At 43.9% G+C, this 16,900-nt stretch overlaps 1 protein-coding gene and 1 long non-coding RNA gene across 2 annotated transcripts; one reads left to right on the forward strand and one right to left on the reverse strand.

Annotated features, from left to right (window-relative positions):
* The first annotated feature begins 6,152 nt into the window (after positions 1-6,152).
* Positions 6,153-7,536, forward strand: LOC148156619 (uncharacterized). Its single transcript, XR_015764698.1, has 2 exons — positions 6,153-6,598; positions 7,238-7,536. It is a non-coding gene; the product is annotated as an uncharacterized LOC148156619 (long non-coding RNA).
* Positions 7,537-8,185: 649 nt separating this feature from the next.
* LOC106908379 (XK-related protein 8-like) lies at positions 8,186-16,571 on the reverse strand. Its single transcript, XM_014974459.2, has 3 exons — positions 16,113-16,571; positions 14,713-14,906; positions 8,186-10,017 (listed from the first exon to the last, which is right to left on the reverse strand). Exons 1-3 carry the CDS (start codon positions 16,391-16,393, stop codon positions 9,248-9,250), a joined length of 1,245 nt encoding a protein of 414 aa, XP_014829945.2. The 5' UTR covers positions 16,394-16,571; the 3' UTR covers positions 8,186-9,247.
* Positions 16,572-16,900: the final 329 nt, after the last annotated feature.

The raw sequence follows: 16,900 nt of genomic DNA on the forward strand, positions 1-16,900 counted from the left end.
TCAGCCCATACTTATCTCATGTGGGTTCAATGTGGTCAGCCCACATGGGCATCCCATGTTGGGCCCGTGATACTGAAACTACATGGGCCCCACATAGTGTTACCCACTTCTGCCCCATCCCCAGTTAGCCCACATTAAAAAGGAATGGGGCCTACATACGCATGCCCAGGTTCAACCCATGTACGGTCAGCCCATACTTATCTCATGTGGGTTCAATGTGGTCAGCCCACATGGGCTTCCCATGTTGGGCCCATGATACTGAAACTACATGGGCCCCACATAGTGTTGCCCACTTCTGCCCCATTCACAGTTAGCCCACATTAATGCTGAATGGGGCCCATATGTTTAGCCCTAATGGGCCAGCCCAAGTGGGCCCCATTTTAGGTTACCATATCGGTCCCATACAGTTAGCCCAGATAAAACCCATGCCCACTCATAACCCATGTAGCCCACATCAAACCCAAGTGGGGCCCACCTATGCATGCTGGCTGGGTACTTGGCGGTTCGTCACCCCACCGCCCCTCGTTCCTTCCTCCTGGTTCCCATGTCTCTGTTTGTGGGTTGATGTTTCATTAAACATGATGTTGAGGGCGACTGTGGCTGCGTGGGAAGAGTCGTCGTCTTGTGATTGGAAGGTTGTAGGTTCGATTCCAGCTTCCTTAACTTAACGCCTACTGATGTGTGCATGTCTGTGACTCTAGTGCGGTGGTTCTTAACCTTTTCTGAGGTACCGAACAACCCAGTTTCATACGCGCATTCACCGAACCCTTCTTATTCCTCCCCCCGCCGACACACAAAATAATTTGCGGTATTCTTATTTAGTAATGTAATTATATTAGCTGCGTTACCACCCCCACGCCACTAGAGGCAGTAGCAACCCCGAAAAGGAGCAGATTTAGAAGTACACTGAAAGCTACAGAACAGACCCTTTTCACATGACGTCACACAACTTCTGTTTTGGCTCGAAGCTGTGTATCCTTAGTTCCGGTGTACATAGTAAGTAATGATAAAGTTGTCTATTTCATATAAAAAAAAAATAAAAAAAAATTCCTCTCTCTCTCTCTCTCTCCCCCAGAGGCCTGGGAGCTTCAGGTTCTCCTCCAGTATCTTGGCTGTGCCTAGAACTGCACATTTCTGGACTGAGATGTCTGATGTTGTTCCTGGGATCTGTTTGAGCCACTGCTCCAGTTTGGGGGTGACTGCCCCGAGGGCCCCGATGACCACAGGCACCACTGTGGTCTTCACCTTCCAGGCCTTCTCCAGTTCCTCTCTGAGGCCCTGGTATTTCTCCAGTTTCTCCTTTTTCCTGATGTTGTGGTCACTTGGTATTGCTACATCCACCACAACGGCTTTCCTCTGTTCTTTGTCCACCACCACAATGTCCGGTTGGTTCGCCATTACCATCTTGTCTGTCTGGATCTGGAAGTCCCACAGGATCTTAGCTCGGTCATTCTCCACCACCTTTGGGGGTGTTCCCCACTTTGACCTCGGGGCTTCCAGTCCATATTCTGCACAGATGTTCCTGTACACTATGCCCGCCACTTGGTTATGTCGTTCCATGTACGCTTTCCCTGCCAGCATCTTGCACCCTGCTGTTATGTGCTGGACTGTCTCAGAGGCCTCCTTGCACAACCTACACCTTGGGTCTTGTCTGGTGTGGTAGATCTGAGCTTCTATTGCTCTGGTGTTTAGTGCCTGTTCCTGGGCGGCCAGGATGAGGGCCTCTGTGCTGTCCTTGAGTCCAGCTTTCTCCAGCCATTGGTAGGATTTCCTGATATCAGCCACTTCAGTTATTTGTCGGTGGTACATCCCATGTAGGGGCTTGTCCTCCCATGATGGTTCCTCCAGCACCTCGTCCTCTGTTCCCCATTGCCTGAGACATTCGCTGAGCACATCGTCCGTTGAGGCTTTGTCCTTGATGTATTTATGGATCTTGGATGTTTCATCCTGGACAGTGGCTCTCACACTCACTAGTCCTCTGCCTCCTTCCTTACGGCTTGTGTACAGTCTCAGGGTGCTGGATTTGGGGTGGAACCCTCCATGCATGGTTAGTAGCTTCCGAGTCTTAACGTCCGTGGCCTTCATCTCTTCCATTGGCCAGCTAATTATTCCAGCAGGGTATCTGATTACTGGTAAGGCATAGCTGTTTATTGCACGGATCTTGTTCTTGCCATTGAGCTGGCTTCTCAGGACTTGCCTTATTCGTTGGAGGTATTTGGCTGTGGCTCCTTTCCTTGTGACCTCCACGTTAGAGTGAATTTTTCCACTTGGCTGCTATCATCTGTTCTTGCTTTACCCAACGTAATTTCTCTTTTTTTCCCTCTGAGATTCAGCTTAGAAAATGAAGTTATGAAGTTACATCCTCCCGCTGCTTTTTGTTTTTAAAATGGTAAATTTAGGTTTGCCTTGACTTTTATAAACTAATGCCTCTATGCATCATTTTTTGTATTACTGTTGGTACAGATATCAGGTGAACACTGTGCTTTGCCTGCTAGTAGTTTAAATTAATTTCAGCTGCACACTTTCAAAAGAGTATTCAGATTTTAACATGCATTTCTAAGTAGTATTTTAGTTCACTCTTACTCAGTGACTTCAGTGTTGTTACACCTCTGAAACATGTTTTGCAGTTTCTTTGTGATACCAGAACTATTTCACTTAAACGTTTAATTTCCTGAGATATTGTCAATTTATTTTCAAGCAAAACTCTCAAAAAGAGCCGAGGATTTATTAGTTTTGATTATGTTGTTCAGCTAAATATGGACGCTTATTTTTGTGTGTGTGTTTTTAATTTTTCAGGTTTGCATTGCAACACCTCGTGTTTCTGAGCCATGATCACAGTGCCGATTACCTTTCCATTGGATCCAAGCACCTGGACCTGCTGAAGGTGTCCATCAGTCCACGGATCATCACAACGTGGACTAACTTTTTATTTACTTGGTTAAACTATGCAGTCATCGTTACAGCAGAATAAAGATGCAATTTTATAACAATGTCTTAAAATTACAAGAAGTCGTTTTAATGAGAAATAAAGATTCAGATTGATCTGACTAACCAGCTCAGTCCAGGTGGTTCTGACATTTGTCAGTAATCAACAGGATGTACATTTCCACCTCACCTGACCAGGTAAGGATTAAGGTAAAAATAAAAAATAGAGCAAATACTGTAAACAAAATGGAAAAAGCAACTGATAGAAATACTTTCTATATAAAGAAAAACAAAAACGTTAATAGGAGAAAAGTTGTTGGTAACATTAGCTGATCCGATCTCTCCCTCCAGGAAGCCATCAAACAGAACTTCTGTCCAACTCCAACTATAATAAAGATTAAAAAAAAGAAAGAAAACGGAAAGTTAAAATAACAAATAATGCCACTTTAATAATTCAGATCTAATGCGTTCTGGAATCTATTATTGACATTTTACAAATTTCACAAATCAATTAGAAGGTTTCACAAATGTTTTATTTATTCTGTTAGTACAGAATAATCTAGTTAGGTTTGAAATGACTAGGTGTTATAGTTTTTAAAAGCTCAAGATAGTGAAAAATTAAGTGTAATCGCCCTTTAGCTATTTTCCGAATTAGATGCTACATTCGGAAGCTAACTTCAGCTTCGACTGATAGCTTGGACACAATATAGACAGATCTATATGTTTATATAGATATATATCTATATCTATATCTATAAAGCATAGATATGTAGATTCCACACTGCACAGATAATCAAAACACTTAACGTTTACATAGCACCTTTGTAAGCTTGTCCCTGTTAGCTACGTCAGACATGAGGCATTATGGTGAATACAAACGATTCATTAACTTACCTTTGAAGTTATTGTGAAGTTTTGACACATCCAGCTTAAATCCTTTGTTGTTGTTTACAGAGCCCCCCAGGGGACATGGGGGATTTTTTTTCTTTTGCGTTCCCTCGCAATAATCTACTGATCAGTTCATGCGGTATAATTGATACTATAAGCCTTTTTTACGGTGGCCGCCGTACTTTCCCAGATAGCACACGATGTTAATTCAATGTTGAAAAATAGTTAGAATCGTTGATTTTTGGTTGAAGACGACAAATGACGGTGGATCAACCATCAAACAACCATCCCCCTCTAGCCAATTAACTAATGTTGAAACTGTGTCATTGAATCAATGTTGTTTTGTGGTTGACATCAAATAAATAAAATGCCAACGTCGAATCCAGTGTGTTTCAGCACTGGTCCTCCAGGCCCTACAAGTTTTAGGCATTTCCCTAATTCAGCACACATGATTTTAATTAACATTTGATTAAGGTTTTGCTGAACTGAAAGCATGCAGGTCAGTTTGCCTTGAGGATAAGGTTTGGGGAAAAACTAGTAATCAAAGTGTTCAGGTGTTTTTTGCACCCCTCACCACCGCCTGCCATTCAAACGCCCAACCCCCTTCCCTCCACCCACCAAAAACACACACACACCTCTTTCCCCCCACTGGGCCCATCTACCCCTCAATCGGGTGAAACTTTAATTTTAAGTGAGGGTTTTTCGTTTTTCACACTTTATTTTTTAAAAGATTGTTTTGGCTAGTGGCCTTTATTTGATAGTTAATTGACAGGAAGGTGGGTAATGAGAGAAGGGGGGTAATGCAGCAAAGGTTGCCAAGGTCAGGAATTGAACCTGTGACAGCTGTGTTGAGGACTGAGGCCTTGATTGTGGTTTGTGCTTAACCCCTGCGCCACCACAGCACAACCCCTTTTAGGTGAGGGTTAATCACGTTTTAACTTAAGCACTATGTGTTGACAACACTGAGTTGTGATTCCGTTCTGTACCCAGATTCACTAGCGGAACAAGTCAGCGTTGGGCCGGGGGGCGGGGCTAATTACCGGACCCCTAACGAATCACCAGGCCCCTGACGTTTATCGCCTGCGCTACCAGAAACTGTTGAGCGAGGGGCGAGGAGGTTGGTCTGCGTTTTTTGGTTGATCTTTACCCAGGAAACACATCGGCTAAACCGTGAGTGAAACGGTCACTGGGACTGACTAGTATATATTCCATTGAGGGAAAGTAACTTTAACATTAAATAGACCTTTCTCAACAGGCGGTAGACTTTCTCAGTCTATAATCAGATATTTAAGCCCCCCCCCCCATAGCTCTGCGCCTGCCCAGATTGCACATGATGGCAATTCAACATTGAATTAACATCTTTTGCCAACAAGCCAACAGAGAAGTGGCTGTGTGTTTGGGACATCCCACTCATGTAAATGGTGGGGGTGGACCGCTCCACTCCTTGTAGTAAGTTGTAGATGTTTTTGTGTCAATATATCACACACAAATGGTCAGTAGGACTTTGTTATGAAAAAGAAAGAAAATGTACAGAAATGAATCTTCACCCACTATCCTTTACAGAGGTTAATTTAGAATGTAATACCCCCCACTCACTAATAAAATGCTCTGACCCAGAGCTCTGATGAGGAGGAGAGGAGGGGAAGGGGTGTGGCAAAACAGCTGACATTGATTCAACATTGATTCAACATTGATCAGACGTTGATCAGACATCAGCATTTCATTCATTAGATTTCAACCACAAAACAACATTGACTCAATGACACAGTTTCAACATCGGTTACTTGGCTGGAGGTGGATGGTTGTTTGATGGTTGATCAACCGTCAGTTGTTGACCTCAACCAAAAATCAACCCTTCTGACTATAATTCAACGTTTATTTACCGTTGTGTGCAATCTGGGCAGTTTGTTGCAGCCCTCATCACCTCCTCATCTCCCCCTACTCCCTCCCAAGCCTCCCCCACCCAACCGCTCCTCCCAACCTTCTCCTCTTTATCCCCTCTCATCCCTTCTTCCCTCCCCCTCCTTGAGCTCTGGGTCAGAACATTTTATTACTAGGTGGGGGTTAATCATGTTTCAAATTAAGCACTACATGTTGAGAACAGTGGGTTGTGATTCCTTTCTGTACATTTTCTTACTTGTCTGTAAATATTATTACTGACTGTGCATAATGTGTTGACACAAAAACATCTACAAGTCTCTACTAGGAGTTGTACAGTCCACCCCCCCATTTTACACTAGTGGTTTGTCCCAACCAAACAGCCACTTTGCTGCTGGCTTGTTTGCTACCGGCTTCTGAATTGAATTCTCCTCTGAGCACTTTTATGGTAAGTTTTTCAATATTACTTTGATCTTAAATGTGTTTATTGAAAAATAAGGGCATTGTTTTGTGCCCATAGTAATCCTGGTTATTTTGGGGCAAAACGGATATTTTTAATAATTGAGGTCATGTCTCCTTTTGTATTATTTTCATCCTACCCACCACTCCAGGCCTAAGTATGAAATCCTGCGAGATTTTGTGGGATTTGAGTTTTTAAAATAGGGTGGGGCCTATTGTTTGGTCTGGGAGAGCATGTGGTGGACAAGGAAGTGTAAGGCTGGCTGGTCCAGGTGGGCTTTAAATTGTTGTGATAGTAATCACTTGTTTTTAACTTTTTATTATGATATGCTTAGGGTCGTGCTTAAATGAGCCTCTGTACCAGAACAGCTGAGTTGGATGATTACATGACCGTCTGCAGCCATCAAGAAGTGCAGAAGGTTGTTAATCATCCACAGATTCAATCCAGGTGAGGCAGAAGGGAAACACTTAACATGTAAGGCAGGTGAAACACTGAACTAAACCTGCTAATGACTGATTCAGTCTGTTGATCCTTGGATTGGTAACTGGTTAAATTGAACTGGACTATTGTTACTTGTGTGGGATCTTTATTAGCATATAGACACTTTTTAAGGAATTTAATCAACTTATTTGGAAATATTTGTAGTTGATGGAAGATTGAACCAGCTATTTGATGGAAGTTTATTCTGTATAAATTATAATTTTTCCAACTACACTATAAATCACCTTTTGTTCGATTTATTTGTCTCTGGTGTGTTAAATAAACCTGATCCTCCCTGAGTTTTATTGTTAGGTTTTCTGATAAACAGCCCTTTATTTTAAATATTGATTTCATATCAATATCATAAATCCTACACTATACTGCAGCTTGATGGGTAAATGCAGTTGTATATGTAAACATTAAGATAAATATTAATGAAAGATTAAGATATTAATTTAACAGTGAGTGTACATGGGGAACTATATGGTTTGTATTTGTTCTCAGACCTGTAACCAGTACACTGTTTAATCTTTCATTGTGTTTCAGAACTTTTCAAATGTTTATCATCTTTCTAACTGGCACCTTCCTCACTTTTATTTTTTTCAGCTGTTGCTCTGCAGTTTGACCGAAAGCTGACTCTTGAGGACTGCAGCAAAACTGTCAAGAAGTGGCTTCATTACGCACCAGAACGAGAGGAAGACATCACAAGAAATCAAAGTGACGCCAACCAGAGTCAAACTGGTTTTACCACAACTTGTACTGTTTCCCTACTTCATACAGTACAAAGCTTAACTTCATGGACTCTGTTCTTCTGTGGACAACATACTGTTGTTTTGACAGTCAAAAAGGAGTCAAATATGTTTAAAGATCTGTCCCTCTTTTCTTAAATAAAATGTTAAATCAAACCCATGTTGTCATTTTTAAACTTTTGTACACAGTTTACCCATCATCTGCCAATAATACAGTGTTTAACACCAGTGAAGAAACTTTTAGTGGCATGTTATGATGTAGACCTATCAGACCTAAAATGTACATAAATCCTGAGCTTTCATTCAATATAAAAACAACCCAAATATGCATGTAGATCCACAGTCAAATGAGTGTTGAATCAACATTGATTCAATGTAGAATCAACACAAATAGGCATGCAGATCCACGTTCTGATGATGGTTGAATCAACATTGATATAATGTCAGTAATGGTTGAAACCCTAACGTTGATTCAACATACAAGTCACCGACCACTTTCAACGTTGATTCAATGTTGTTTCAATGATTCTGTGCTATCTGGGTTCTGCTTTAATACAAGCTTATAAGGTTTTTCCATGGACTATTGAGTTATTATCGCGGGTCATCAGTCATCTGATTGTGTCTCCATTGTGTTCGTGTCTGAATGGTTTAAAGTGCTGCTTTCTGTGCCGTTCCATCTGAGCCTTAACAGACATAAACATGCAGTAAATAAATCGATTTTCAATCAGTTTTTTGCACCAAAGCAAAAAACTTTTATTTTTATTACTAAAAATAAAATCAGGTAGTGTGGCCCCACACTACCTGATTTTCCGTCTGATTTTATTCTATAAAAATATTTTACATAAACATTTCAGATATAAAATTAAGTTGCATTTGGAGCAGACTGCCAGTGGGCCGACATCAGAACTCTGAGCTCCATCATTTTATTTGATTTTACAGTCTGCACGTTTCTAAGAGAAAAATATGAAGCTTTTCCATGAAGATCCAGCCTGCACCTGGTTTGTCCTGTAAACATGTCGACTAACAGGATGGATGAAACGTTGGCAGCAGGATGCTGGAAGAGGAACTTCTCCTGGTTCATCGGTCCATTTCACAGAAAACCGGGTCGGAGGTTCTAAACCTGCTGGCCTGATGGGATCAAATCTGCCTGAAATGATGGGAATCAGTTTGTTCTCTGCTTCCACCATGTGGTGAACTTTGACCTGACCTTAATCTGAATGTTGTGCAGCCAGAGAAACGGTCGGCGCTGAACACAGTGCAGGGTTACTGGGGATGCTAACTGCTAACGCTAACATCAACCAGAGGCCTGGAGCTTCTGCCTGCTGAACACAAAGAAACTAAATCCATAAATAAAAACAATCACAATCCGTCGGTGAATCTGATTCTGCCTCCATCATCTGAATGTGATCAGAAATAATCAGGTTCATCTGACGGACGTTTAGTTTCATAAACTGTTTTACAAACTAGAATAAAACTGAAGGCAAAATGACATAAAACATTTTATCTTTTATAAATGTATCCACAACAGAAAACAAGACTAATAAATTATTCCAGTTTTATATTTTTAAGCCCGGCTGGGAACCCGTGGTTCCGACCCGCCTCCAGCACTGAGAGACGGGTCAGAACCGGTCCGTCTGAACGCAGTGAGCCTGGAACGCTGCAGGAACCACCGATGAGAGAGAACCTAATGTAGCACCAGAACCAGAACATTTGTCCTGGATGTGATGGACTTTCTTCTCCTGGGATTTAAAGCAGCAGGTCGGGTTCTGGTTCTGAGGAGCAGGACGGGTTCAGGACGGGTCTCTGAGGCTGATGCTGGAGGAGAAACGGCCTAGTTAAAGTCCAGTTCAACCTGATGCTGCAGGTTTCAGACCTCAGCACCATCAGCAGATGAAGAGTAGAAGTTCTCAGCCAGTTTCTTCATCCTCTTGTTGCAGAGCGGCGGGCGGCTCGGCCCGGTGGAGGTTCTGAGCACTGTACGAAACATGACATGTCCGCCATCATCATCATCATCAGGAGGGGAGTCCACTTCATCGGCCCGCATCTTCGCGCTGCCTCCTCTCAGCTCGTCTTTGTTCAACTTTGGATGGAAGCAGGTGTAGTAAACGATCCTCAGAACCAAACCCAAGGCGTAGCCGGCGACCACGGCGCCCCAAACGACGGCCGCCTGCCGACGGGACAGCTCAAAGTCAGGAGGATCCCAGCTCATCTTCCAGAACCACAGTCCACAGAGGACAGAGACGTCCAGCAGGATCCAGCAGTGGTACAAGATGGCCCAGGTCCTAGTCTTCCCGTCCACCACGTTGAACCAGTCGAAGTACCAGATGAGACCCACAGTGGCCCGGTACAGCCACTCCCCCCCCACGGTGTCCATGAAGTGTGTGTCGGCCCACCAGGCGAAGTAGCAGAAGAGCAGCCAGGAGCAGACGAAGTGTGTGAAGATGAAGCAGGGAAACACGGAGGCGAAGAGGGCGAGCGCCACGATGCGGGCGGCCAGGAGCAGCAGGTTCCAGGTGAAGAAGACGAGCGAGGACAGAATGGACTGCTCCTCCTTCTCCGGCAGGAAGGAGCGTAAGCAGCGGTGGTAGGTGGTCACGCAGTACGCCACGGCCGACAGCGAGCCAATGGTCTTCAACACTGAGGAGGAAGAGATGACAGAAGGTTCAGAGGTCATCACACACAAAGCTGCCTTCACACACACCCAACATGAAACCAGCAGCCGTTGCACAGGACTGTCACTTCCTTGTTTCCAGTCTTCAGTATTCCCTTTACCACGGTGTTTTACCTGTAGTTCTTATTTCCGCCACCCGGTGGCTATCGGAGTGCATTAATGCGTAGATCTGAGGATGAAATATTTCACAGATCAGAGTGATGAGCAGTTTAATCCAGCTGTCCAGCAGTGTGCGTCTGTTGGAAGTAAGTTATACGATTTGTGCTTCACCCTTTTTGCCTTAGAGATGCATCTACACACCGTTTGGTCAAGTATTATGAATATTTGACATTAATTTGAGGAGCTAATCTCTATTCACAGCAATGCATAATTATGCTCTATTTCATGTAGTTCATGGCTTTGCCGAATAAAAACTTGGTCATTTTTATTGTGAGACTATTTTCAGGAGTTGTGGTTAATATTTATCTGTATTAATTTTCATTTTTATATTACTTAGCTCTTTACTTTGTGGTAGAATTTGGTCAGAAACGATCCACAACCAATGTCATCCGAGGCTGCCTTGCACCAACGCCCCCTGCTGGGCCCCTGGCCCAGCAGGGGGCCCAGCAGGGGGCTACCGCCGTCGTCCCACAAGTCACAAAGACCTCTGGCTACTCAACTCAGTCACAGCAGGTGAAATCACATCAAACCAAACTTTATTTTTATGCTCATGAAAACATCAGGCTTCCTGGTGCAACCTCAAAGCCAAGTGCCAATCATGTGAGAGGAAGCATCTGGATGTCCTGCACGAGGTTAGTACCAGCCAAATGACTGCAGCAGCTGGGGAACCTCATGCCGAGTGAGTTCAGACTGTACATTGATCCTCCAGCTAGAAGCAGCAAGCTGTCATGTCATCCTCCAGTAGGTACTGGAGACCAGATCATATAATACTCCTAGGATGCATCCAGCCTGGACCTTCAAGGGAAGCCTGAAGAGCTCACTCCACACAGTTCAGCAAGAAGCCGTATCATCCATGGTGGTTTCTCTCTCAGTAGCTCCTGCATCACAACCTAGAACAAACTTTCACAGCTAAACTTAGCCTGACATACCTAGAAATGTTATCATGTCAGAGACATTCCACTGCCATCCATTAAAGATGTTTAATGTTCCTGCTGATTGGGTCAGATTACCACAGTACATCTCAGTCTCCCTGGTGGACCTGCAGCAGCTCACAGGCTAGGATGGACTTTACAAGGCCAAGTCTGTTACGCCACCAACTGTCCCCACAGCAGTGCCTGGCGACAAGAGTGACCCTCCAGAAGCTGAGCTATGTCACATGGAGAAGCTGTGGCAGCTGAATATGCTGCCACACAGAAATGAGCAGTTGATCACCAGGTCAAGACAAGACATGGAGGCAGTCCGCATACAAGAAGAGACTAATGATGTGAACAGGTACGAAACTCCATTGCTATGGAAAAGGAGCGGCCCTGTACTGCATGCAGCTAAAGAAGCTGTCCTGCCCCAGCTGCGTGGGACAGAGAAACGGCCAGTAGAAGACCTACAGAAAGTTTCCATTTACTCCAAAGACATCCACAAGCTCACTGATGGTGGTTACATCAAAGCCAAGACAAAGGAGAGTAACTACTCATGGTTCATTACACACCACATTGTAGGGCTGGGGGATATGAGGAATATCTAATATCCTGATATATTTTTGCTATATCACGATACATGATATATATCACGATATCCTTACATGAGCTCCAAGGTTATTTTAAACTGGACTCCTTGTACCAGGATGTCACCCACGCAGGTTCCCGCCTCCATTTCTCTGCTAGACTTGAATATAAGCTCATATAAAAAGTTTTTCTGTGAACTATCTACACTATGACTAGATAACAAGGTGAGAAATAAGTTAGAAAAAATAGTGAGGGAGAGGGAAGTAGGTCAGTTATGCTTGACTATGACAAACTTAAACAGATGTGCTGTGGAATAAGGTGTGTTTTGGTTCAGCTTAAAAATAAAAAGGGCGGCCTACACACTAACTGACAGATCATTAGTAAACTAGCTAATCAGTCACCGCTGTGTTAGCATGGCTAATAGCAGCGGTGGCTAATCTACCACCGCTGTGTTAGCATGGCTAATAGCTGCGGTGGCTAATCTACCACCGCTGTGTTAGCATGGCTAATAGCAGCGGTGGCTAATCTACCACCGCTGTGTTAGCATGGCTAATAGCTGCGGTGGCTAATCTACCACCGTTGTGTTAGCGTGGCTAATAGCTGCGGTGGCTAATCTACCACCGCTGTGTTAGCATGGCTAATAGCAGCGGTGGCTAATCTACCACCGCTGTGTTAGCGTGGCTAATAGCTGCGGTGGCTAATCTACCACCGCTGTGTTAGCATGGCTAATAGCAGCGGTGGCTAATCTACCACCGCTGTGTTAGCGTGGCTAATAGCAGCGGTGGCTAATCTACCACCGCTGTGTTAGCATGGCTAATAGCAGCGGTGGCTAATCTACCACCGCTGTGTTAGCATGGCTAATAGCAGCGGTGGCTAATCTACCACCGCTGTGTTAGCATGGCTAATAGCAGCGGTGGCTAATCTACCACAGTGATCACTTATTAATAAAAGCAAAATACACATCAAGCCTAAAAACCCTAAACTGTAACGAACTGAATGTTCTGCTCTATGTTTGAGTGTTTTTGGTCCTGAATCCTGATACATAAAGTTGCATTGTTGTCAGTTGCTATGGCAACGAGTCTGCGTGTATCATAAATCCGCCAGAGAGTGAGAAGAAAAAAAAAAAAAAAAAGAGTAGTTTTGAGTTATTTTTCCCATTGCATAGCACTAAGTGGATCCTACCAAGTCTCCAGGTTTCACTTTAAGTTCTACCGGCTATGAACGGCATGTAAAAGAATAGCCTGATTAGGTGGTGAATTAAATCTGTGGTTCAGCCTTTTGTCGCAATAGTCGCAAAGTTTATTATTTGAATGACAATTTATACTCGACAGTTGTGATATAGCCATTTTAACTACCGTAAATTGAAAATATCGCGAAATATCGAGTATACTCGATATATCGCCCCAGCCCTACCACATTGTGCAACACAAAGGGGAGTGTGTTGCACTCCCCTTAACCTTCAATAAGCAGAGCATCAATGGCCACCTTCTCCAAGGGCCCACACTCTGAGCCAGTCTTCTAGGAACCTCCTTAGGTTCCAAGAACACGCAGGAGCCACCAGCAGCAACGTGAAGGGAATGTTTCATCGAGTATGCCTGCTGGATGAGGACAAACTCTGCCTTCGTTTCCTGAGGTGAGATGCTAAAGTTTACCAGGAACCCACCATCTCTGGATGGAAAGTGCTCCCAATGTGCAGTCCAATGTTGTGCCAGCGTTGAATTATAAACTCATGTCTAGAGACACATTGGACCAGAAGAACTGTTTTCAGACCCTCCAGACAATCACGCCAAGCATCTGCTGAATCGACTGCACACATTATTCCTGGAAGGTGAATTTGAACTCAGGGAATCTTTCAGTAATGTTCTTGCTGTCATATGACAGCTGTCCAAAGAGTCAAGATCCGAGAGCCACACACAACAAATGGCTGACCCGCAAACACTTGGACTGTTGTGGCACTGCAAGCCAGACAAACTTTGCTACAAGCAGTACAACAGTGACTGTCTTGAACCAACTATGCACAGCCCCCACTATCTTCTTACAAAACAATACGATCCTCTGGGATTTATTATTCCACATACAATCAGAGTTAAGATCATTGTGCAGCATCTTTGGGACAAGAAGACACTTCCTGAAGCGTCAGCTCCAAGCTTGGAAGTCATGGATACTCAATAGTCCCAGATGACCCAACTGGCTTCGGTCATCTGGGACTGCTAAGTGACTGTAGGCAAAGGACAGCGCCGCTACGCTGACTCAGCCACTACTTCTGTCCTCTCACCCAGTCTCCAAGCTCCTGATCTATCATTATGATAATCAACTGGACCGCCTGCAGAGCGTGGAGAAAGTCCTGGCTGTTTGGAGGAGAATCTGCCAGGAAGCACCAGCAACTGTGTGGAGTGCAGAAAGGCCGACCTCAAGGATGCCAGACTCACCTCCCTCCTATTCTGACCGATTTTCTATTTGACTGTTTTGGCCCCATGAAGGTAAAGGCAGCAGGATGCAGAGAAAGCAGGTGGGGCATCCCTGCTCTGGAGAACGTCAGCACAAAGTTCCCTCTGACCTGCTGCTGGGTTCCCTGACGTTCTCTACAGAACCAACAGAGCTGCTCCCTGCAGAGGTCACCGGGTCAGAAGCCATTAATCCAGCTATGCTGGGTTTCAGAGAGTTATTTAGGGCTCCGTAGATGTTTGGCCCACAGAAGGTTCTGATGTTGAAGGTTCAACAATCTAAATGTCTTTGTCTCCAAAAAAAGGAGGAAATCGCCATAGCAACCAGTGAATTAAAGGCGTTTTCTCCAACTGTGCATCCTTTCTAAACTCTGATTAAAGCGTATTAAAGTCAAAATAGGTGAGAACTCAACAGGAAGCTTCACATAGACTCTTCAAAATAAAAGTCTTTCACAGCTTAGATTAATATAATGCCATTTTTATCAACAGAGTGACTCATTTTCTGGTTGATGACCAGATTTTACTGCTGATGCTGGTAAAGGTTAGAGGAAATGTGAACCTTGGAACGGCTCCAGCGACCCGTCCTGCAGGAGGACGGTGAGCATGAGGACGATCTGAGGCGCGCTTTCTGAGAAGGTCTCGATGATCCGCAGCATGCTCAGGTCCTGGTTCAGGAACGCCGCCGTGTCTTCCTCCTGGCTGTCGCAGTCGGAGCAGCAGCTCTTCACAGACGTCTCCATGACGGCTACATGTCTGAAATGAAACCGGTTCCACCAGGTTAATAATTGGCTGGATTTCATAATAATCATCCTCCTGTTTCCAGAGCAGGTTGAACTTGACTGGATTCCCTCAGAACGCAGCAGCGTGACTCAGGAAACGAGCCGTCCGTCACATTTCCTCCATCGGCCTGCGGAGGTTCCCACATGACGCAACAGGAGCTGATACCAAACACCTGACTGGCTGTGTGTGTGTGTGTGTGTGTGTGTGTGTGTGTGTGTGTGTGTGTGTGTGTGTGTGTGTGTGAGACAGGCCATAATATGAATGCATGTTACTCCAACACATGATTAAGTTCAGAAACCACAACTCAGAAAACATCTCAACAAGATGAGATGGAGAGGAATAAAATCATTATTTTTACTCTTCAGCTGCATTTTAAACATTCAGTTAAGCTCAAAATTATTCATACTCCTGACAGATTTTTGGCCTAAATTAAAAATGTAATTTAATCATCAGGTTTCCTCTTCAGCCCCATTAGTGTTGATAAGATTAGGGTGATGGTGCGGAGGCCCTCCAGAAACACCAGAGGAGAAATGATCCATGCAAATATAAAAAATATGAAATAGTTGTTGACATTAATAAATGTTATTTCGGACAACCTGGTCTTATTTCTACCAGACACCAACTTCTTGGTCAAATAAAAATAAGTTGAAATGAAAATCTGATGCAGAGATGAAATATTTTGGGCTTTACTGTAATTTTTATGTTATTAAAACTTTACTAACATATAAATACAGTAGTTTAGGGTTTTTCATGTTATTGTAACTTATTCATAAATCTATTTGTATTTTTATACACCTTATGTTTGAATCGAAATAAATGCAATAAAAAATGTATTTCAAGTTCAGCGTGTTTTATATTTTAAAATATTAGGAAACACATTTAAAGCTTTTATTTTAATTAATTCCGTGCGTTTCTTTGAATGAAGATAATAACTGAAGGTAACTGAGTAAATATCTTCACTCTGCTCGTTTGGAGCAGAAACTGAAGCTCTCCATGTCTCCGGTTCTGGTCGCCTGTTCTCGGACCGGTTCGGGTTTTCCTCCTGCTTTTTTACACAGCAGGACTTCAGCTGCCATTTCCTGTAAAGTGAAAGGTTTTACAGAAAGACAAACGGAGGTCCTCCCTCTGGTTACATAAAGCTCCTGCTGAACTGAAGCTGTGGAGGAACTTTGGACGCACCTGACGTAGATCCCCAGCTGGACCCAGTGCAGAACCCCGAGGCCAGGCTTGGCGGACTCCTCCACTCTGGTCCTCATCTCAAAATGATCATAGCTGTACCAGAGCCAGCTGTAGAGCTGCACCAGCACCGAGGAGCCAATGAGCAGCACCAGCAGCACACCGAGGCACAGGTACGATCCCTCCTTGTAAAACTCCACAGCAGCCAGGACGTCCAGAACGATGTCGACCAGGAACAGAGGCAGCCCGGCGGTGGTCAGGAGACAGTCCACTCGAAACGTCATGTTTAGTCCCTGAAATACTACATTACTAAACTGACAGCCCGTTAAATACAAGACCGAAAGGAAGAGCCGAAGTTCAAAAAAAGTTACTAACTCCACCCACAGAGGAGGCGTCTTAAAGGGATACGGAAGCTCCAGTGAAAACGATCTGCCAACAGGAGTATGGAACTACATTGGAGCCATAAAGGTTGTTCGGAGTTTGTAAAAAAAAACAAAAAAAAAAAAAAACATTTAAAGTGAAAAAAGGAGAAGACTTGCCTCTTCCAATATGGCGGACTAGCTGATGTGTCGCAGTGACCATCAGCAATCAATCAATCAATCTTATTTATAAAGCAGCCTTCATACTAAACAGCTCAAAGTGCTGCACAGATAAAAAAAAAAAACTGTTCTCACACATGGAAAAAACACAGCTGCACAGAAAATGCAGACTGTATTGGAGCAGAAATGATCCAATACAGGAAATGCAGTAAAAAAATCGGGTCTTGAGCTGCTCTTAAAGGCAGCACCGTT

This window comes from Poecilia mexicana, unplaced genomic scaffold (genome assembly GCF_051168715.1).
Source record: "Poecilia mexicana isolate PSO_F unplaced genomic scaffold, ASM5116871v1 scaffold_11, whole genome shotgun sequence".
NCBI classification, from domain to species: Eukaryota; Metazoa; Chordata; class Actinopteri; order Cyprinodontiformes; family Poeciliidae; genus Poecilia; species Poecilia mexicana.

Bases quoted from the DNA above. Each gene is read 5' to 3' on its own strand.
- LOC106908379 (XM_014974459.2), bottom strand. From the start codon at position 16,393: ATGACGTTTCGAGTGGACTGTCTCCTGACCACCGCCGGGCTGCCTCTG. The intron at 14,907-16,112 runs GTGCGTCCAAAG...GTTTCATTTCAG, and splicing joins CAGCTGGGGATCTACGTCAG to ACATGTAGCCGTCATGGAGA. The intron at 10,018-14,712 runs GTTCACATTTCC...CTTCCTCCTCAG, and splicing joins GTCGCTGGAGCCGTTCCAAG to TGTTGAAGACCATTGGCTCG.